Raw genomic sequence first — 23,900 nt, forward strand, 5'->3', positions numbered from 1 at the left:
GGTGCACAACGATGTCCGGCCAGAAAGTTTCTGTTCACTTGGCCTCACCGTACGGTTGAAACGAGATATTTTCAAGTCAACTTTGTCTCAAATAGCTTCATAAGTGCGGATTCACAGGCTAGGCGTATGACATTAGCATTTCCATTAGTATGCTTAATGAAACTCTATTTGCATGTACTTTGCAGACCCTTCCACTGAAGTTTCATTTATTGCCTTCGAATATAAATCTTATAGCTCAAACTTTGCACCATCTATCACGGGAAAGCCTTATTAGTTTTCACAACCGTCTACATTGAATGAATGCCAAATTTACCGAAACGCAAGGCCGTCGAAAACAGCGACGCGAAATTAATGCCCTGTCAACCCCACATGTGACCAGTTTGTGAATAATGTCCACTGGATATGGATAATGTCTTAATAACAGCGCGATCGAGGCAGACAGCATATACGGAGTTGTGTATTCGCAGGTATAGGCACAAACATAATTAGAAGCTATCTGTAAGCCTTTTGTGTGCCGACAGCGGGCGCGCGGGACATGTAATGCGTTAGGACGCAATCTTATCTGCAAGTCGAAGTAGTGGGCTTCTAGTTTCCGAGCTTCTCTCCGAACAAGGTAGCCCGCAAGTGATAAGCCAGTCGCACTCCGCGAAAGCAACACAAGCTGCACGACGAGAACTGCCACTGTCGCCCGTCCGCGGTGTCAAAGAGCAAGTTGATTATCGACCCTCTGCTGCTTGCTGAATCAACTCCGGTGAAGTGGTCGAAACATGGCCACCGATACAAAGAGCTTGCTGCTCAAGTATTAGGAGAGCTCCGATGAGGGAAAACGTTGTCTGGGAAGGGTATACTAATGCGCTGTGCTATACTGTAAGGAGGGGTAGGGACAGCGAACGCAAACTTTATCTCACTGAACATTATAGAAGGATCCGTTTAAGTAATTTTTGAGAAACAAGAACTATACTACAAGGGGAAATGAAGGGTCGATATTTCAAGTGAACGGCTATGAAGTAAATTTCAAAGTTGAAGTGAGCATGCAAGACTTATCTGCAGTTTCAAAATCAACAGCGCACACTTACACACAATACAAAGAACAAGAATGGGGACACTATCATGACTGTGGGAGTTTCTACTCTGCGTTGGCAGTGCCTCTCTTCAGTTTTTATTGCGAAAGCAATACTACTCCCATTTTCAGCCCTTCGCGTAGCTCCGGCGTAGTCACGTGATGGCTGTAACGTCATACCACCCGTGAGAGATCGGCTACCAGGTTGAGTCGTCGGGTGGCGGCGGCGGTCGCTAGGCACAGCGCCGCAAATCAGATGATGACGTAACTATAACGTCATACCAGCTGCGAGAGATGGGCTACCAATTCGAGTCGTCGGGTTGTGGCGGCGGTCAGTAGGCACGGCGCGCCGCGGATGAGATGATGACGTAACTCTAACGTCATACCAGCTGCGAGAGATGGGCTACCAAGTCGAGTCGTCGGGTGGTGGCGGCGGTCGGTAGGCACGGCGCGCTGCAGCTGGAGGCACACTGCTCCCGAGTGGAGGCGCTGCTGTCACTTTTCTCTGAAAGTTGAGAGGAAGAGGAGGAAAACGACACTGTGATGGACGGTTTAAACAGTGAAGACTCTTTGTCGACGTATTCGCGCAGCAGTCAAGAACGTTGGAATGCAACAAGGTGGCAACGACGCATTCAGGAAACAGAAGAAGAACGGCAACAACGGCTTTAAAAGGAGCGTGTTGGTCATGCTGGCTCGACAAGTAAAGTATAACGAGACCCGGAGAAAACGTCGTGCAGAAGAGGCGTCGCAAGAACGAGCTGTACGTTTGAAAAAGAGACGGGAAGCGTCACTTGCGAAGGCTGGTTTCACTGTGTCAACGGAGGACTTGAAGGAGCAACGACGTTCAGAGTACGTGAGAAGAGTTAGTGAGTTTGACTGGGCTACGCGTGAATTTCATAGACGATTCACGGATAACCCCTTCGAAAGTGTGTGCTCGTTGTGTGATTGCCTATAGCATAAAGACTGCTTGGCTCCGGTAAGCGAGCTCATGTATCCTACTCTTCACCTAGCTTATCCAGAATGAGACGTGGACACTATGAGAAGTGCTGTGGTGTGTAGAATTTGTCGAGCGATCCTTAAAGACCAGAAGGTCCCCCTCTACTGTCTGATGACTATGTGATTACTCGTGTGGAGACAAATTCCGACTACTTCAGTGATCATCTAAGTGTCTTCATAGGTATAAACAATAAAACTAAACAATACTAAACTTCAATGTGTGTCCTATGTTAATCGTACGGTCAACGTGGTACACCACAACGGGCTACACTACGAGCTGAACTATAACGTAGCCATGCTGGTATTGCTTTAGCAACCTATCAGGCTTAACTAAAGCTAAGCGCCCCCCCCCCCCCCTAATTTTTGTGGTACGCTCTCTTTTGATCATGAATCGACGCGAACTGCCTCACGCGTCTGCTCTGCTACAGTTAAATGCAGGTTTCTAGACAACGCAATTTTGCGTGCACAAAGCAAAACAGTTCGGACTGTACAAAAAGCTCTGAAAAGAGAAAATAGTAGCGAACATTTCACACTGAAACCAAAAAGTAGAAATAAATTATGGTGGCACTTAAGCTTTACCTTTAACGGTATGGCGAGATAGCGTAGGCTGGTAACCCTACATATAATACCCCGTTTCAACAAAGCCCTATAAATGTGCCTGCGTGGCCTATAGGAGGAGCGTGCCTGACTTGGCATGCAGGAGCAATGGAAGGTTGATTGCTATTCTACCTTCTCACCTCAAACGAGCAAACTGAGTTGGCAGCTCCCACAAACTCTCTAATATCATGTGGTCTCATTAAGTCGCAAAAATTATCGAAGAGGCAGTGCCTGGCCATATGAGCTGCCAGCGCCATACCTAGGATTCTTCGCTCACAGTTTCCACACCGACACAGACACCGATGCCGAATTCGAATATTCTGAGTAACGATACATTTAATGCTATCGCATCAACTAAATTTATTCTTTGCGTGTAGAGGTTTGTGCTCTACGTACCGATCCCCTCAGGGGAAAGGCAACGACCCTGTGCACGCGGGAACCCCTTCCGCTCAAGCTTGGCCGACACCTGGTCGGAGATAACAGCGACTCCTTGTTCCATCGCTGCGACAAGCGCGGAGATGCATGATTTATATAGAAGAAGAGAGAAAGTAGAGGGGCCCTGTGAGTCCTCGCCCACATGCTCAAGGCCCCACTGGGCCCTAGCTGCTTTGGGATGGCGGAGCCTGCGTGCGGCGTCTTCGGCTTCACGTACTCGGGCGAGCAAGGTCCCTTTGCGCACGGCGGAGCCTGCACGAAAGAGTCATCCATCTCCATCGACGCCGCTGAAGGCGGGCGTCAGAAAACCGGAGGACGGGAACCTACCTGCATGCGTCGCTGAAACTATAGTTGGGTGCGCCGCAGTGTATACATCGGCACATGCTCTCTCAGTACATCGGCACATGTACCTCTTAGAATTAACGTGATTTTTCCGTCAGGCAGAGCATATCTACAAGAGGCAGAACCGAACTCTACAGAACCCTCTTTGTTGCTGGAGGGGATAACGAAAGGCATACAAGCGCTTTATTCAAAAGTTAAGCCAGCCAAGCAAGCAAAGGAATATTAGTCATGCAACGTATTCTGCTGTTTCGCTGCGCAACGCACTGGCGTAGCTTTAACTCTCGCTGAACGGAACAGCACCGAGACGACAGCCTGCGCGTAGAACAAGCAGAAAAACCTGTTTCGTTCCTTCCCGATTGTAGAAAAAAGAAAACAAAGAGGAGTATGAGCAGATGTGTGAGACATGCACTTTGCTGGAAATTCGAAGGCGAGCTACAAGGTATCTCGCTGTTTTTTTTTTTTTTTAACAGTTCAAAATCGGAGTTTCTTGTTCACTTCGAGCAGCACGAGTGAGCACGCTTCGAAGCATTTTGAAGACGGATGGCGTGGAGCTGACAGCCGTAAATACTAGAGAAGGGAGATCGAAGAGGCTACACCGCGGCAGCAGCCCCCTGTTAAATGTTTCTCTTGTATGTTTTGATCCTAGAAGGAGACGAGAAATCCGAGCTTCTCAAACAAATCTTGTTGCTGAACTACAAGTGATCTACGTTGTACCAGCCAGAAGCTGCCGTGTACAGGTGGTGAAGATTGACGAACGTTTCTTCCTTGCTGCATCCCCACTTATTTCTCTCTTTATAGTTGTAGAGATGGAGGCTGCTAAGCATTAAACTGCACTCAGTGAAGAAAAACCGGCAGTGTTATCTTCAGCGTGCACCATTACTCGCGAAACTCACTTGTCGTGTGTGATCTGCACAACAGGAAAAAAGGCTTATGTTCTGAAAGCCTCCCCCCCCCCCCCCCCCTTAAGATTGAATTTACAGACAAAATTGCAGCTCCTGTAACCGCCTCTGTAGGTGAAAAACTTCCAACGACATCTGCACTGACATTCACTGCCTGTTGCACACCGCAGCGGAAAATCGCAGTTTCTTAGCACTATTACACTTCTGAATGTGCACTAAGCAATAACGAAGGTTAAACAGTTAAGATACTCGACCCTGGCCATGTTAAAATAAGATCAGCTAGCAATTGCGGGCATGTTTGTATATTATGCTCTTTTCCTTCGTTTCGTTGCTTTGAGACTATGGGTTCGGTGGAGATTCACAGTGCGGTTGTGAGGGAAGCTCACAAACCTTGCCATAGTTTGTACTGTTTAAATTTTCGAAGAAGAAAAAAAACTCACTCGTCTCGCTTGTTAGGAAAAACCGCAGCGTTGCAAATTAAAGAAAAGAGAAAAATATTGGCCAAGGAAAGCGAACACGTTTTACCACTTCCATAAAAAATATGAAGACAGCTTACAGCCAGTGAAATAGAAGAAAGCTTAAGCGGCTGTTGTCATTTGCCTGTAAAATTGGTGCGTTGATCAGAGAGAAGTAAGCAGACTAACTGTATTTTTCATATAAAAAAATAATTGATTGGAAAGTAGAAGAACAACTAGAGGGGGGGAGGGGGAGGGGGGGGGAGTGCGATATAATTTAAGCTTCGCATATAAAGGACTACAGACACCTAATTTTTGGTTCGTGCTTTTGCATTTGTAATGATGCTTAGGACATTACTGCACATGGATCACCACGCCACATCCGCCTACGACTGCTGAGTAATGTTTATTCAAATTTATTAATTTATTTTGGCACCTGTTTCGGTTTCGGCTTCAACAGCCGAGTGATGGCTGTGACGTCACAGCCAAGTCTAGGTCCCGCGAGGGATGAAAATACAGCGATATAATCATTGCTGTGTAATTTATATTCACTACAACGATAAAGCCAGTCTGCCTCAAGAATAGGGATCACTACAAGTGAAGAATGAGCAATTGTATCGCTGTTTTCGCTATGCCACGCATCAAGGCATGATTGTCAGGTAACAGCCATCTCTCGGATGTTGAAACCGAAACTATAAGAAAAGAAATATATTTTATAAGTTCTTCACCCTTTGTAGGCGAAACCTGCGTGCGGATCGATATACAGGAGTGACTTACGCATTGTTAACAAGAAGAAAAATGCCACCAAAATTTGCGGTCCATAGTCTTTTGAAGGTTTTACGAGACAGCATTATTGGCTCCCGTCTGCGCTCCCTCGTTTGCACATGCGCATTTGCACATGCGCACAAATTAAAATCATAATGCTTTAATTTGTGCCTCTCTTATCTCACACATACTCATTAGTATACATCCGTCACCTACAGGATTATGCACGTGAAAGACCACACAACACAGACAGAAATACTTGCTTTATTTAAGTCATATGAGCGTGCGTGCGCGGCTATATGCGTAACGTGTTCGACTCCGAATCCAAGGGTCCCGGTGGACTCGATTATCTCCACTTCTATGTAAAGACAGCTAGCGTTGTTGGCAACTCATGCCAACTTGGCCATGTTACGAGGTGACATGATGCCACACAGTGACCATCAATCGGTGCAAGGCTATGTCACCTGCCACCTACAACCTGCCACAGACATGTCCGTGATTTTTCCCTAACAAGGTAGGCGCCGACATAGCCAACTCGGGAGTTTCTGGAGAACAGGGACAAGTTTTCGCAGTAAAGCCATAACATGCCGCCGATCGGACCTCAAACGATCACCTCCTCAGGTCGGCTGCAGTGCTCCACCAAATGACCTGCGGTGAGGGCTGCAGTCTCTTACTTTTTGAAACAGGTTGTATGTTGCCTTTAACCTGAGCGGCCGACGAAGAAAAGCGCCGTTTAACCGCAAGTGCTACATATTACGTGACAGAACGGTGAGACCGGGATCTCTTCGAAGAGCCCTTTTGTGCTCTTTTGGCAAAAAGCTTGCTAGAATGGAGACCCGCATTAAGCCAAGAGTAGAATATTTAAGAGCAGTGCCGTATTGCCTACTTCATAGAGCACAACATGCGACAGGCGGAGATCGTGCATTGATATCCTGTCAGATGCATGCGTTTTTTTTTCTTTGGCTTCGTAATGGACTAACTTTCAGGTAATAAATGTTGACAGTATGCTTACTTCCCACTGACCAAAGCCACAAATTAAGACAAAATACAACAGTCCCCTCTCCTTTCCTCGGTTTATTTGCAGTTGGCTATTTTCATAGAAGTATCGTCACGCGTCGCTCATTATCTAATGATGCTTGCTTTCACAAAGCTGAATAATTTGCGTGAATTAAGACGGGAAAGTCATTGTTTAATGAAGTGGGTCTTTTTTTTTTTTGCGACCACTTCTTCCGCACATCGTACTGCTCGAGCTATATTTAAAGCACCAGAGAATAAACCAGCCCAAGATAGCAGTATTCTAACGCATGGCCACAGCCAAAACTGCTGCAGTTACCTTACTAAAACGAAAATAGGCTCCACAATGAATAACCGAGGAATCACACAAAGAGAGGCGGGCTGCCGGAAGCAGTGCCTTCCTTGCACGGGACGACGGAGACAACAGGAAAGACGGCAGCACGCGGCCGGCCGCAGTTAACAGAGGCTCCACCGGGCGGCGTCTCGGCTCTCAAATCCCACTGTCCCGCCAAGCGCATGCGCTGGAGGACCTTCCTTCTCTTCGCTCCTCCTCGCGCTCCCTCGCTGCCCGTTTTTCTTCCCTCCAACCGGATTGATGTTAAGGGAGCTGCGCTTCTTGCCAATCCCCAAAGCGAAACACGTGGTTGAGTCGGCGGCGGCTCGCTCGTACAGTTGCCGTGCTTCCGCCGGTGTGCGCCGCGCGATCAGCGCAAAACACAACGGCGGCGGCGGCGGACGCGTTCGGGCGTTGCGGGGCGCGCGTGACCATGTCGGCATCTAGTTCGGGCGTGTGCGCTCTCTACGGAGCTTTGGCCCTCGTCTACGTGGGTCTGGCGGCGGACTTCTACATCACCTACAAGCTATCTAGTGACGTGAACGTGCTGCGCAGCCTGGTGGTTAGTGACGCGAATGATCTTGCTCGCGGCGGGAAGGCCGTCACGAGCAACCTGGTGACGGGTGATGCGTCGCCTCCCAAGGAGCTGAAGGGAGCGGAAATCTCTCGAGAACGAAGGAGTACTCATCGGCGTGGCAGACACGAAGCGGCGGCGGCATTTCGTGTCCACGATGCCAGCAAAAACTTTGGCGGCGATGGAAGCAGCGGCGGCGGCAGTGATCATGACCAAAATGTGCCCAGCGTTGAGTTCTTCCCTCAGCCTCAACAGACGTCTGGAGGGACGCATGACGGCAAAGGATACGTGTGGCTCACTTCTTACTCCAGGATTCCGGTAAGTGACGGCCGGCCAATCGCAGAGGGGTCATGCATAAGTCCAAGGACGAGGTTGTGTGCTTTTTCTTTGATCTACTAGATAGAATTTTTGTAAGAAGGGTGTGTGGTATTTAAAGGTACCTTTTTACAATTATTTTATTTTTTTGCGCTTGCAATCTGCGTAACATTTAGGTCAGAGACATTAATGTTGCTACTACGTATATATAGTTTTCTTCGTATTTCTGCACGTGGAAAAGCTTTTCCACACTTTACAGATTATTGGTATAGATTCTGAACTGAGAGATACAAAGCCTCTATTTGACTTCCGCCTTAATTTGGTTAATGTACTGGACGCCCTACAGTGTAATACCGCGCTCTGCTATTTTATTTCTCCTTTGGCGTGTATTCGCTGAAGAGGACAATAATTCTTTAGGCTAAATCTGCTCCCAGGAACTTACTTACTCCTGAGTATGAGTTGGCTGAGCCTGCTTCCACGATAATATTTTCGGTTCCTTGACAAGAATTACTGGCACGCTTTCTTGAACCATGTTTAGAAATTTGTGCATTTCACAGCTTAGGTCTTCACGAAACCGTCATTACAAAACGGGCAAAACGTTTCTACGTTATTCGTTTCCAGTCATTATCTGTCACAGCAAAAATATTACACATGTGCTTCAATAATGTTTCCTTGTGAATATTCCCCCCATTAAGTACTCTACAGTTTCGAGTGTCTACAAAAATACCTTCGTGCTATATTTTTGGTGAGAAGGGAGAAGGTTATGAATATTGTTCTTTTGGAACTGAATTGAATATGCATGAACAATTTCGCTTTTGTACAAAATATAATACAAATAGTTTAGATACAAGCCGATACCAATACGCATCAAGCAATTCTAATAATGTTTGTTGCTCGTAAGAATAGTCCTATAAAACCAATATTCATATGAAACCGCAAAGCGCTATAGCAGCAGGGGTGTAACGGATGTAGTTCAATCGGCAGCTGTCGCAAGATGCACCAGCGGTCAGCTTTAAAGAGCAGACAGCAACTCGTCAGGATATGATGTTTGCGGGCTTCATTTAAAGAACAGCAAAAATATACATTTCGCTACCAGAACGACTGCAAATAAACTAACGCCGCATTTCAGTTGATGAGAGGGATGATTGTTATCAATCATGGTCTCCTATATTAGACATGAAGGATTTACTAGTTAGCTAAATAAAGTATTATGACGCATAAGCGGCAATGGCTGCCATGCGCCAAACACAAGGTTAAACAGTTTGTTGTATTGGGTCATAATGCCTTGATACCTACAGATGGCTTAAGAATTGGCTTTCTTGAAACACATGATAAAAATTACCATTACCAAGGCTGGTTTACCCAAAAGCAACATGGGTTGAAATGGGATGTGATGTAGGGTTTGTGGCAGCTCGCTAATACCTCTCGAGTAGCCCAGTATTAAAGGTGGTGTGTTTGGGCGTATCGCGAATGCCGCGACACGAGTAGACTGCTTCGGAGAATTGTATAGGCGCACCAGTCTCGGCAGCGCGTTGTGCACCGCCACGGAGCACGTGCGCTGGTTTTGAAACAACGGCAAAGAAAACTGCCGCACGTCTTAGTCTAACCCTGGGCTCGTTTTAGAAAATTTCTGATACTTTAGGTTGAACTGGGCTCATTTCGATTGTTTTTGAATATACGCTATCTGATGCATCCCTTGAATTGAACAGGAAGGTATTCAAATCGATATTTAAAATATTAGGGAGACACGCTCCGCCGTTAAAGGTAGGACGCGATAAGGTTTTACAAACAAAGACTACGGTTTCTCACATTTTCTTTTTTTTTCTTTTTAAATTTTTTATATGGCGATAGCTACCATCAGCAAATATTGGCTTCCAATTCTAAAAAGTTCGGTGCCTTTGAAAGCAGTTTTCAATTCTTTCTACTGAGTAATTGTTTAATTACACCCTATCAATTTTCTTAATCAGCATCATCAAGTATTGGCTTTTGATTATGAGCATTTCGACACCTTTCAACCCCCTGGTTCCAATGTTTAAATTTTTTTATTTCTTCATCTAATTCCAAAATTTTTCAAATATTTACAAAAAGGTTAATAACCCGTCCTCGCCTATCACACATCAATCAGGGATCAACAACCCATAAATTACCATAAAACTACTTTTTACAGGCTACGACTATTTGCAAAACACTGTGTCAACTGCTATGCACTGCACCGACGGCTTCTCGAACAACCGAACCACATATACTATAGCTTAAAATATCGAATGGTCACACATAAATAATATTTATTTGCGGTAATGACATATTGGCTTTCCCTTTTAAGAACGCCTTAGCCAAGCATTACACATCACACTGAGCAAGCAGCACTACATCACTACGCGATGGCTGATTTCCTCGATCCAATTTAGTTCGATCCGTAAGCACTATTTTTATGCTACATAAAGAGCACCATTGTTCTTTCAATTCTATTAAAGTTTCTGTAAGGAGACAGGCCATTATAGTGTCTTTTTCGGTTTCCTATAGGGATGTTCAAAACATAGAACGAGGACATTTCAGAATGCAGGTAGCGCAATAGAGTCGGCCTGTTACAGAAAAGACGGAAAGAATAAGAGTGGCAAGCATCCTGCTGCGGCTTCCAGAGCTGGCTTCTCGTCCAGTCTAACCTAATCTTCCTAGACATGTCGACCAATGATGGTAAACATGCCGACGAGAAGGAAAGAAGCTGGGCCGAGAGTCAGCCGGCGGCTTACTTGGTGTCCTCGCCACAGCTTGGAACTCTGACTGTGATCTGAAAGACGAAGTAGTAATGCAGACGTGCTAGGTAAAAGAAGAAAAAAAAAAGCGAAACGAAACAAAAACTGTCTTCGATGCTATTTCTTCCCAAGAAGGCACGTAGGCACTCGGTGTACGAGCAAGCCACGCGAAAGGCAGAAGGACAAAGGAAACGCGACATCGACATACAACACGCATGCATTCCTCAAGTGCTGCTTTCTTTGCTTGTAGTTTTACCCTATTGTTATGTTATTCATATGTCCCTTAAGCTTATGAGCAAGTGGGGCTATAGTACTATATGTGCAGGCATGCACTGCCGCCTTAACCTAACTGACATCCCTGGTTTTATTCTGCTCCGAGCTGCGTCAGCCTAAGTAGCTTAGCGATCGTGAGTCTGATTGAACTTTAGCCTCCCCTCTTCTCCCCACTAAACAAGACAGATTATATAGCGTCTGTTGATGGGCTGCTCCTTACTGACGTGCATATCAGAGGGAGAAAGCAGACAAATGAAGTTGGAAAGAGAAATCAAATGAATATTTTCGGATATACTAGACGACTAGTGGCCGCCAATCCAAGTACATTTAGTTTGTTAGGTTTACCAGCTTCTTTACAGAGCTGGAGGTTTATGCTGCTTATAGTGCTGGTTTCGCCTGGCCACATCGGTGGGCTTGATTCATTTGTGGACGCGCCTACCGCATCGCACTTCATCTGTTTTTTCTGTGCCTAAGAGACGCTGGTGAACGTGATGGCATATTTTCATCTTAGGTCGAACAATGGCTTTGAAGGTGCTGGCACTACACCACATTATTTTCGCACCGGTCGTAGCGTTGTTAAGAAAGGAAGTGTCGCGCTTCTTTCCCATTTGGACGAAGAAGAGGAGTTGGTAACTCATGAAATATACGAAGAAAGAAGAAGGGGACCGCATTCATTCATTTATTTATTTATTTATTTATTTATTTATTTATTTATTTATTTATTTATTTATTTATTTATTTATTTATTTATTTATTTATTTATTTATTTATTTATTTATTCATTCATTCATTCATTCAAAAACCTTTATTCATGAGGACGACCTGAGGCCTAGATAGCGCGATACCGCGAGAAAAGATACTAATAATTTTACCTGGCACCACTACTGCCGAGTAGAGCGCCTTTTTTTTTTCCTCTTTCTTTTCTGACGCCCTTAACACTGGATGTAGTATGAACGCCAGCCCACAGCTGGCCGTAGAGCATTTATTTAGGGCGTGTTGGGTAATACCCTTTTCCCTGAATTCTACCAAAAACAAAAGCAGCGGAGGGCTTCGCTATTACAGGCGTGTCTCAAGTGATCAATCAGGCGCTCCTAGCACGCCAGGCACTACGACCGCTGTCGGCTCAGACACTTGCTCGTGGTCACCTGCACTTAACGTATCTTTAGGCTGAAACACACCGTAGAGTTTTAAAGGGACCAGTAAATGTCACTGACTGAGGTTAAGTAAAGCAAATGATCGTGATAGTTATTCTATAACTTGTCCTTGAACTAAAAGAAGTTTTGAGTTTAGATAGTTTTGTTAGCACCAAAAATAGTTCCAATTAGAAATTACGCTCCTCCTCTCTTCTCTTGAATCACATGCTCGAAGTTTTGTTAGCACCAAAAATAGTTCCAATTAGAAATTACGCTCCTCCTCTCTTCTCTTAAATCACATGCTCGAAACCTCAAGAAAAAAATATAAACAAAACAGCCTGAAGACTACACTGTAAAAACAAAAACACCTTATTAGGTGTTTTCGCATGTCTATAACTAACACCCATGCACCCTTGAAAAAAAGTGGCTTCAGAGTGCCAGTACACCCCCAAAGATGGTGCTTCGGTTGGTCATAACACCCTTCTATGGGGCCAATGCACTGGGTTGTTTTCATCACCTTTACACCCTATTGCAGGGTGGAAGCAATGGCATTGCACCCTTACACCCCTTGATAAAAATCAGTGCGGATAACGTCCATATATTGCATTTCCTAATTAGGAATTACTTTTGCCACTACACGTTCCTTAATGCTTTTCCTATGTGCACATTTCCAATCAAGCTTAATGGTATTCTTTTTAACCACCTGTAATGCCAAATGAGCATGTAAAGAGATGCTGCATGCCATTATTTTGACATCTCGAATGGCCCATGCCAGTATGATTGCTTTTTCAAATTCACAGAGCATGTCACACACAAGGAAACTGGAAGTCTTTTATTCGGCATAGAAGGGTCAGGGTTCGGGCTAGCGGGTGCTCGGGTGCTGGTGGAGGGGGGGGGGGGGGGGGAAGGGAGGCACTTGCGTTCTGTTTCTTCATTGATGCGCGCTATGGAACCTCATTTATTTAACAATACTGCCACTCTCCACCGAGAGCCTAGCAGACGGGCAAAAACATACATGGTATGTATGTAAATACCTAAAAAATGAAAGAAGCAAAACAGTTCCAACAAATGCAGACAACAAAGCATACAATTTTTTTTTTTCAAAAACAGAACCGAACAATGAACACAACAGCATGGTGACATTTCTGAAAAAACAACAACAAAACGTTTAGTCGTATGCAACAATAATCGTAGTACACAATATTAATACTATGCTTTGTCAGTGTCAACGCGTGCGCTTGCATAAAATTCGGCCTTAAGCGATGAAATAAAGCGTCGTGCAGCGCATCTTGGCTTCGACACGCAGACGCCCAAAAAGAGGTGCTCTATAAAGCAGCACAAATTGTCGGACCCCTAGTCATATGTCAGATTGAACAGCCAAAATCGACCCATTATTGGAACAATACCCTAAGTAGAGTCGATGACTTGAAGAAGTTTCCGCTGCTGAATGAAGTGGAAATGCTCTTCAGCTTCTTTGATGCTGCTCCCAGTATATCCGACGCACGGCGTGGCAGGCTTTTCTTCCTGTTCCTTGATAAAATTCTGAAAGAAGTGCATAACAGAGAAGCTGTATAAATATGCACTGCACCTGGCAAAAAGCAAATTCAACATATTTTCTACTCTATATTTAGAATACGCCAACGCCCCTTTAGTGTACAGCAGTGTGCTGGAAAAGGGCCCTATCGGAAACCACTGGTGGTTATCTCACAATTAACAATGCAGAGTATACTGTTATGGTTGGTTCAGGAGGCACAAAGCCAGCAGTCTGATCAAGTCATAAATGAGAGCACATAAGGTCAACCCATTTTTATTCATGCAGCATGCTGTTGCATGGTAATTTTAGATTATGCAAGCTATTTTATCAAACAAAAATGGCTACACTCATCAAAAGCACCTGGGTTAGAGAACTTCAATGCTGCCCCACGAACTTTGCCTTTCACATGAACTGGAATGCTTATTATGATAGTTAAAAATGTAAATAAACAATAAACAGCACTGGAGCACGGTGTTTACTACTAAAATATTAACAGCTGGCTCAATTGAAGGCTTCACACAAGGCCTACAGCATACCTTGCACTGGCCAAGTAGATACTGCAGAACCAAACAAAAAAAAAAACATGGAAAGAGCATACTTAGTAATCAGGCACTACAAGAAAAAACAAAGTGCATGTAATACATAACACATAACACGTAATGCATTTCTGAACTTTTGCACGTCTTCTTGGGCTGAGTATGAACCAGCCAAGCCCTAGGTCATCGCAATGCTTCCTAAAGTGTTTACATTTAGGGTTTAGTAACAAGGAAAAAGTGTTCTTGCTGCTCTATGTGGCAGTTCTGAAACTTCATCACACATTATTCATTGAAAGTGTACACTGGAGCTTTGAGTTGAGCGACAATTACATGTGCAACAGCAGAGCATTACCAAACAACCAAACAGCAGAAGCTCTAAAAAATGTCAACACTGAAGCATGGCATGTTAAAACATTTTCCACGCATAGCACATTGTATGCATAGACATCCAGAACATCAGTGGTGAGCCTCAAGAGGCGGCAGGAAGCTCAAGTGTTCAAGAAGTTGTAATCGTTATAGCGGCAGGCAGTCATAGCACTTTGAAACACTAAAGGTTTAAATACTAAAAATATGTTGACTAACTTGAAATGCAAAAATAACAATTTGGATTTATTGAGAATGTTTACTATAAATGAGAATGTCTATGACAGTGCCACATGGTTAATGCATGAAATGTTAGCATCTGTAGTTGAAGGCATTATATTTATACAGCATGAACCTTGAAACACAGCAGTATTTTCTCCCAACCAATGTGGTAAACCTAATCTCAGAATTAAAATTATTACATCATTTCAAACTTGGGTAGCAAATTACAGCATTTTTTTAAAACAACTATTAAACTGCATTGCCCACCTTCAGAAGCCTGTAGGATAAGACAATGTGGCAAATATTTATTTTGAAGCAGTCTCAGATTATATATTCCAGACATTAGGAACATGTTAGGTACTAGCCTGCATGAGCAGGTTGAGAGACCCCTTTCCAGCAAATGCTAAACCCCACCAAGCTGCCTGCAAGAGCCATCTGATAAAGCACTGCTGGTGCACTGCAGCAGAGTGCTTAGTCAAATGGCACACTGCACCTATCTTGACATTACCAGTGCTTCATCAGGTGACTCTTGTATGCAATACGACGTGATAAGCATGTGATGGCAGGAGTCTCTTAAAAGTGCTTTTGATTGTACTTACAGTGCAAATAATCCTTTCACAGCAAAGAATTCACAGTTGTGATAAAAACTTGTGTAGTAGTTCTATTTGAATTGTGAATCACTAATACATATTACAAGTTAGACTGTAAACCATTTTAGAAACAAAGAAAATTCGCTAATAATGTCAGTTGCAAGTAGGCTTCCTGAATATTCAAATGACAAAGAGAAAACTTACAAATGATACAAACAACATCCAGAGCTCCCGGCTGGTTCCCAATGTTTGCCTAGAGTTGCAGAATGCATACTGTCTGTACATCTACAATAGAAATAAGCAACACAACAATGGTGTACCTCCTTGCAGGTAAAAGAGACAGCCGAGTTTTGAGGCGATAATTTATTGTCTAATTTAGGAAGGCGAATAAACAAAATTGAAAACATGTAGAGGCACGCAAACTGAAAGCCAAACATCCGACCGCAAAAATTAGCAAAGCTTGTGAAGATTTGAATCAGGTATCACCTAATTCTCTGCTACTAGTTGAACAGATTCGAAAGGGCTGCACTATTACAATGGAGAAGAACAATAGGTAATTTAAATTTAGCTAATGCGAAAATTGTTACATATGAAGAAATGCATAGGCTAGTTATGGTTTTATTATTCTTTGTGATGCTCAGCCATGTTTTTAGTATATCTATAAGGCAATGCAAAATGGCAAAAATGTAGGCATTTGGCGAAAAACTGCCAATTAGATAGCACATGCAGCAAACAGAAGGAAACAGCTGAATACTTACGCTTCTTTCTCCTTTCACGCATTCCCTCAGAACATACTTCGAGCACCCGGGCAATGTCCTTTTTTCTTGCACGAATGGTGTCCTTCAAAACCAAGACAAGTGTCTTGTTAAGGCCGATTTCAACTGCCTCTTTGCCGTCCTTCTTGATCAGCATGTTGAAGTCATGTAAGAACTGCAAGTTTGTGTGAATGGTAGCCATAAAGAATTCATTTTACTCAATGTTTCAAGTAATGAATATTAAAAATCATTGTACAAAAGCCAAGGCAATTGATGCCTTTGTACATATCTGAAAAAAAAAAAAAAAAAAAAAACTGGCATTAGCAAACAGCAAATACAAATATTTACTAAGGTTAGAAAACTGCAAAAACCATCAGTATTTTGCCACTCATCGCCAAACTGCAAGCAATATTAAGGAAAGTCTAATATAAAAAATAACTAAGCAAAAATATATTAAAAATCATTGTACAAAAGCTAAGGCAATTGATGCCTTTGTACATATCTGAAAAAAAAAAAAAAAACTGGCATTAGCAAACAGCAAATACAAATATTTACTAAGGTTAGAAAACTGCAAAAACCATCAGTATTTTGCCACTCATCGCCAAACTGCAAGCAATATTAAGGAAAGTCTAATATAAAAAATAACTAAGCAAAAATTATGATCCTCCTTCCCTCAACTTGGCACACGGCTGAATGGCAATAAAATATGTAATATATCTCTAAACTAAGGGTCCCCGCTCAGCTTTAAAAAGTAGGCTTCAATTCTTAGAGACAATCTACAGACATGCATTGTTAGCATATGAAAGTCAAATTGTTTTCTGGGCCCTTTAAATCAGTAAACTGCTTTCAACACATACATTACAAATTTTTTAATAACAGTAAGTCACAAATTTGCCTGCAATATGCGCACTGTGATGAGCAAAGAAGGTAAACATATGCGACTAAGGCTATGATAACCGCTTCATATGTACATTTAAGCAAAAGACAAAAAAAAGTAAACATCTGGTCAGAATCAAACTCAGTAATAGCAACATCCGGTACAATATTTGGCCACGGAATTCAAGCTGTCGACCTCTACTTGAATGCTGAGGCATCAGTATCGAATATCCATTTGTTCTAGTCTAAAGACACTACAAAAATCAAGTAATGCGGTCAAACAGTTATGTTGAAATGTGACCACAAAAATAATGAAAACTGGATGGTTTGAACCACACCAGCTGACATAGCACGTGTACAAGTGCCTTAATTGAAGTCTTGCTGAAAATAAAATAAGTACCTAAATGATTCTTCAGGAACGAAAGTAAACGCCATAAAAAAAGCAGCATTATAAAAATGCAAATTCACACTCCATGCAACCGCAAAATATAGTCCCCGTAAAATGAAAAATGCTCCCATTGTGATTAAAAAAGGCAAATCCAGACGCGGGGAAGTTAACATAGGCTGATGGTAGCGGCATATAGTTTACGCAGTTTGGAATAAACTATTATGCAACCAGGCCGGCCGACCAGCGCACTTCGATGCCGAGAGCACGAGCGCAGAGGCGTGCCGCGCTGAACGGCTGCCGAGAACGAACATAGCCTCTTCGAACAAAAAGTTTAAACAGAAGGGCTGCGGGAGGACGCTCCCCGAGCAGCAGGACGGTGCGCGCCTATGCTCCGAGTAAATAAAAAAAAAAGGGGGGGGGGGGGGGGGTCGCACGCTCCGAGTGAAAGAAGACGACGAAGCATGAAAGAGGTTTCAGGAGAGCGAGCGCGAAGTGTAAGAGATAAGGGAGGAGGGGGGAGTCGAGAGTGCTAGGAGAATTAAAGTAGTACGCCAACATGACCTTGCCGCACGAACGGAAACGGTAGAACAAAACCGAATCGTTGCGAACTGAGCGCAAGTATCAAACTGTCAAGAAACGAAAATCGTTTCGTGAACCTCCTGCGCGTACAAAATGCAAGGAAACGTAGCACATACATTATTTCTGTTCAAGAAAGTTGAGACTGATGTTCTTGCGCGAAATCTGCGTAACTCGCCGCGACATCTACCACATGTGCGATGTCATTTTGGCAGCCAGGTGAAAACAAGCGCGTGTCTCACGTTTTCATTTCAGCGCATTCTGGAGCGTTCCGGCACAAAAAGACAAAGAATGCAGCAATCCGGTAGGACACTGTTCCCACAAAGCGCAATATGCGTGAGAATAGGCTTACCTTTACAGACGATTGCGTCAGCCGCAAAGTACGCTGTCCGCCTTCGTATCACCGGCACCGAACCAACCAGTGCGATTTCAGCGCGAGTGCAAAGTAGTCGCCGCATATACCTCTTAGTCACGCAGAAAAAAAAAATCGTCCATGCCTTCTTCTTTCAAACATCTCAAACATAAAGCGGTGCAGCAGTCCTTCGGCCTGAGCAAAGCAAAAAGAAGCCCGGACACTTGCCGACACGATAAATGCCCGTTTGCGTTAAACACCACATGTAGAAGGCACTTCACAAGCGTACACACTTCTGTAACACATATGCATGGGAAATGCAACACATTTCACGAGGGTACACAATCGAAGAAGCACATTCAGCATTCGCCGAAACGTGGTCGAAACGCACCCCACAATGCTAACGGCCATATTGTGAAATTTGAAAAGAGCGTTCGTAGCTACCGGCGGCCTCCTGGCGGTGAAATTTTGTTTCAGTTTCTGTTTCATTTTTAGAAAGCACTCGTGTGTAATTTTAATTTTAGCGTTACTTTTGGTGCTTTATTTAGGTGTTGGCTTATATTAGCAGCGCCGCTTGTGTATAAAAGGTTACGAAGTTACGCAGCCATATACCACCAGCATGTTAGGTGATATTGCTTGCCCATAACACCCTAAGGCATATTCTCCAACCAAAGCACCCCTTTGGCATGCAAGAGGTGATTTCCAATGGCACGAACACCCTAGACTCAGGGTGTAAGGGTGCTTTGAATCAGACAAATGCCCAAAAAGGTGTTTTTGTTTTTACAGTGTACGTCTGTCCATGATAACGTTATCTGTTTAATTAGTTTCTTTTGCCGATATCCGGTTGTCAACCCATTCGCTTGAGCGTAGATTCTCTTCCTTTCGCAGAATAAGTCGGTCACAGCTTTCTTCTTTCTTCTCGTCTGCACTGTCGGTAAAATAGACACAGGGCCGGAAGAGCAACTGCCACCTGTAGAAAGATGCGGCCGCGGTAAATCGGAACCATGTGAGCTAGGCATGGGACTTGCTCGAGCAGGCCGAGGGGCTCGTAGAGAAACTAAGAGCACATGAGTTTTGCTTCTACCAGAGGTGTTGTCGTCGTGGCTGCAGCAAATGGCAGCCTCCGGTGTCCTTTCGTTCGCAATGACTCTCGTATACTCTGAAAGAGAATGGCTCCAAAAACGGGCACTATGCGCTGACGAATATGCCAGTGAATTGAAACAAGCACTGCTTAGTAATAGTAATAATATTTTGGCTTCGTTAAAAGAAGATCTGGTTTCGGCTAATAGTCTAAAGGATTCGGCAAACAGGCTGGGCGCATTTTTTCAGCACCTTCTAACCCATTTCATGGTCCCATAAGCTTAAGCATAACTTTAACGATTCAGTAGAACCGAGCTGCCGGGCCTACACAACACATAAACCAACTACTGGGACTCCCAATTTCACCCAAACGTAAAGAAACTTCTCCAGGTTCTCGTCACCAGTTAACACTTCTAGTGGTGAGAAGTCATCTTGGAATATGTGGCTACAGAAGAATTACCTACATTCCACGAGGGACGAAAAGGAAAGGCAGGGAGATTAACCGGCAACGATGGACAAAGTCTTTCTAGATGGCTTGGCACATTCATACTCATCGAGACAGTGTTCAAACCACTAGTCGTGCAATTGTTCGCGTCACTCAAGTATGATGGCAAGTAGGTTTGTACCCTGATGATTTATCTTAAGTTTTCATATGAACATCTGACCTTGGGAATTATTTAGAATGGATAGGCACGTCAGATATAATAATCCAGCAGCTTTGCGTTCTTCGAAATATATAAATAACACTTTCAAATCTATGTACAATCTCTGTATATTAGTATCATGCCCTGCAGTGCAGTCCCTCCCCATTTTTTATTTTTTGACCGAAGCCCTTTAGAACAAATTTCCTGGCTAAGTCACTGGCGTCGGGAAGGTTTACCGCAGTTAGCAGGACCTCTGGCGAGCGTGGCGAGAGTATGTAGTGTCGTTAGAATAACGCTTCCCTACCCATTGCATGGCGTATCTCGGAACATTTTCGTTAGCACGCACGCTAAAGTTGTGGAACGTCAAACCGGCACCAGCTTGGGTGGAACGAAATCATCGTTCAGTGATGAAGTAGAGGATACAGCGTTTCGGAGCCTTTGCGGAAAGTAAAACGTGCTATTGTTTTGGTCCTCAATTGCTGAAAACACAGATGACGTAAATTAAAAATGTAGCTGGCTGGTTCAGCCCGGTAAATGTACTCGCGTAATCTGTATCTGAAACAGCACCGAGCAGTTGCTCAGGGTCTTTGAAAATGGAATTATTAGAGTGTGCGTCAATAGCTGAAGCGTAGAAAGTAACCGGATAGGTTTCGGTGTGTAGTTTATAAGCGATATGAAATGTAGCGGCTCGTAACGCGAGTTTTGCTATCACATTTTTATTCCCTTCCTTGTTGACTGTTTTTATACGTCCATTGAAACGGTTGCAGATTTGTGTACACGAAGAGGCGTTTCTACTTCGCCTAAGTTTACACAAAATTCACCGACGCCGAGAACATTTCGCCGCTATTCACTTTGTTTTTTCATCCTGACTCTTTCCCATAGAGCGATGGAATCCTTAGCAACGCCAGGAAATTTTTTTCTGTGTTTATTGTTCCTGAAATACATTCCAACATCTTGCTTTTCACTCGGTGCACGACACATCGGTCTTCATTGCACTCCAGTGCCGATCGGGGGCACGCCCGCAGGTTATCCATGCATGTGAATGGAGTTTAAGTTTTCCGCACCAAAGCATACACGCGAAACAGCCCAGCTTCTTTTTAATCGAAGCAGCTGGCAGGAACAATGGCTAGAGTCGAAATTGCTCTTATCTGGGCCGCGTGAGCAGCTGGAGCAGAAATAAACACGGACGTGTTACAGCATGAATTCCAAAACAAGTTCTGTCTAAACTTGTTTCGGGAGAGCAAAATGAACTTTTCGGGTGGGCTTAGAAAGCGGTTCTATGGCTGCGCCAATGGGAAAATTTTGGGGAGGTTTAAGCACTGCGAACATTGTACCGACGATGAAAGGCATACAACAGTGCGAAGTAAAAAGATAAAGCATGGTGACGAGCGTATTGCATTATACGGCAGTGGCACGAACTTAAAGCAAGAACAGATACAATCTAGCGTAAAAAAAAAAAATTGCAATACGCTTTGAGTAGTTACTGAGTTTGACCAGAGATAATTTAAGATTGAATGTTTTTACAGCGTTACTCTATCTTTCACTCTGTGTCCTGTATACAACTAATAATGTTCACAATTTCCTCCTTTAAATTAATTGCTTTTGGAGCCTACTTCACTCCTTAGAACTTATCTATGAAACCTTTTCATGCTGATGAGACGCTGCTTGTAATGATTTCAAGCGCAATAAATTTAAATTAAATTATGTTGTCAATGATGTCCGTTGCTCTTAAGTTCTAGATAAGCAGCGGCTGGCACCCTGTTTAGGTGCTCCAACTCGACGCATATGTTTACGCAAATTAATAAACTGGAGCGGGAGAAAAATAGAACATTCAATAAGAAGCCACCAAAGAAGGAAATAGAAAATAAAGTAGTTCGGCATGGAGGAGAAATTAATAAAAGAAAAGCGCCTCTAATAGATACCTTCAGCAGCATGTACATAAATGTTTGTCATGTCATGAATAGATTTTTATAACCACAAGGTCTCTCCAACCCCCAGCAATGACGAGGTACTAGGCTCTTGAACGGAGAAGAGTGCCAGAGGAGAAATTCTCTTTTCCACATACGCACTGTGACAACAGAAAAACGCACGCAAAAATGACTAATGCCTATTTTAAGCTTTTCGTTGAATCAAAGGCAACACGGGATTAGCTCCATGTCACTTTCTCAGCCTGTATTTACGATTAAACAAGGCAATCTGGGCTATACGTGAAATAGAAAATCAGCAACCATTTTTTAAGCAACAACGCAAGGATGCTGTTAGTCGGTCAGAGATGTTAACACTGGTTCTTTATAAAATGGGAGCAGGGGGGGGGGGGGGGGGGGGATTTCAAGGCACCTAAATGCGACAAATAGGCACTGAGTGTCGTCCAAGACTGGAATCTTAGTATGCAGTGCATATGCAGTTATTTCGAGATGAATTCCTGAAACGTGTATAGACAAATTATGAGGCTCACATCCCGTGTAGAACCCGATTCAGGTCGCCGTGACATTCGTCAACTTCATCCAGGAGAAAGAAATGGCGCAGCTTACTATTCTCAAATAGAGTAAGTATATGGGGCTCCCCTATGGGAGCCACAGTTCACTACCTGTTTTTCATGAAGCGCTGACCAACACGTTTGAAATTAGGCCGCGGATAGGCTAAGTAACTTTTGGCGCATAGTCTCTACGCCCAGTTGAGCCCATGCATCCGTGCAGCGGCGCTTAACCTTTTCTCCTGTGCTCTATCCTCGCACTCTTTATTTCGTTTTACTACGCCAACGCTAGTAGCGATGCCACTGAACCATACAATCTACACCCAAGGGTTCGTACAGTAATAGGCCGCCTGCTACATTTCGTCATCTTTGCGTGCAGATTATACATCAAACGAAAAGGGGTGTTTACGCCACGAGAAAAAAAGTATGGCTCTTCGGAACAGCTGAATATGACAGCGCGTTTTTTTTTTTTAATTTCTTCCTTCATTAACCTTATCGCCTTGAAAGTATTGTGCACGGTTGAATTAATATAGAGATAACTTCTCGAACCAAACAGAAAAATACAAATGCATTCCCTATTTGTTAACTTCGATGTTCGTGTACCAAAGAACATTGCAGGTGAACAGGGACTTACCTTGTCATAACCTCTCAAGTTACAAAATTCAAGCTGCGAATACAGCCATGAATGAAGCCAAGCCAAATACAACCAAAGCATTAAAATTCTTTCGCAGCCTTCCACTTGCAGACCCACCACGCGGCACGTCTTACAAGAAAACGCCTTGCTTCAAAGCTGGGGTTATCGTTTCTTGTTTTCCTTTTTTTTTTTTTTTGAACGTCAATTGCTCTCAAGCAACGGGAACCCTGCAATCTGAGTCCTCCTCCCAACTGCGAACTCAAAGCAGCCTGCTTCACGGCGTTGAAAGCAACTTGCACGGCTGGCGAACCCGACCTCAACGAGCGTAGCGCTTTTTGCCGTCCGCGAGGCGCACTTAATTATGAATGAAACACGGTAAAGCATGTTCGGCTCGCACGGAGTAATGGCCAGGCGCTGTACGTTGGTTTTGTTTTTGATCCTCCTTTAGTTATTTTTGTTTCGTACCAACACCATCTAGGTTGCTTTCTACGCTTTCAATCAAATAAAGTATTTCCTGCCAGGTGGAAACGCTTGTTTATCCACAACAGAGCGTTCTTTTTCCGTACTGCTTTTGAATGTGAATCGCGGCGGCTGGCTGTGTGGTGCGCGCGGTAGAGCAGCTCTGCGCTGGATGGCCTCCTTACAACGAGGAGAACGTGGCCAACGTGATATACGTCAGCGTCGTACGGAAACCGAAAGAAAGAACGCGAAGCACGTAGAAATAACAACGCTGGTTGGAATGCAGCTCAGCGCTGTTTGGCTCGCCGTGAAGCCTAGAAACAAGCAGTCGGTTCATTCTATTCTTCTAGCCGTGTGGTAGGACTGCAGAAACAGTATTTGAAATTTTGGGGGCATTTTGTTTCGGCGCTCATAGCAAAGCTTGTTTCCTAACCATTGCCGGTCGCAAGAAAGAGCAATTTCGTACGCCGGGT

General features: G+C 43.8%; 1 protein-coding gene and 1 long non-coding RNA gene across 2 annotated transcripts in view; one reads left to right on the forward strand and one right to left on the reverse strand.

The window, feature by feature from the left end:
* Nucleotides 1–7,330: 7,330 nt before the first annotated feature.
* The window catches only part of LOC146197063 (uncharacterized), a 126,963-nt gene continuing 110,393 nt past the window's right edge, over nt 7,331–23,900 (forward strand). The window contains exon 1 of the mRNA XM_084596437.1: nt 7,331–7,789. Coding sequence (XP_084452563.1) covers nt 7,331–7,789 — 459 coding nt within the window. The remainder of the gene's footprint in view (nt 7,790–23,900) is intronic.
* LOC146197064 (uncharacterized) lies at nt 13,401–18,652 on the reverse strand. Its single transcript, XR_014705659.1, has 4 exons — nt 18,138–18,652; nt 15,949–16,120; nt 15,395–15,475; nt 13,401–13,475 (listed from the first exon to the last, which is right to left on the reverse strand). It is a non-coding gene; the product is annotated as an uncharacterized LOC146197064 (long non-coding RNA).

The sequence above is a fragment of the Amblyomma maculatum genome, chromosome 3, assembly GCF_055883805.1.
Source record: "Amblyomma maculatum isolate TAMU_Amacu chromosome 3, ASM5588380v1, whole genome shotgun sequence".
Classification (NCBI taxonomy): domain Eukaryota; kingdom Metazoa; phylum Arthropoda; class Arachnida; order Ixodida; family Ixodidae; genus Amblyomma; species Amblyomma maculatum.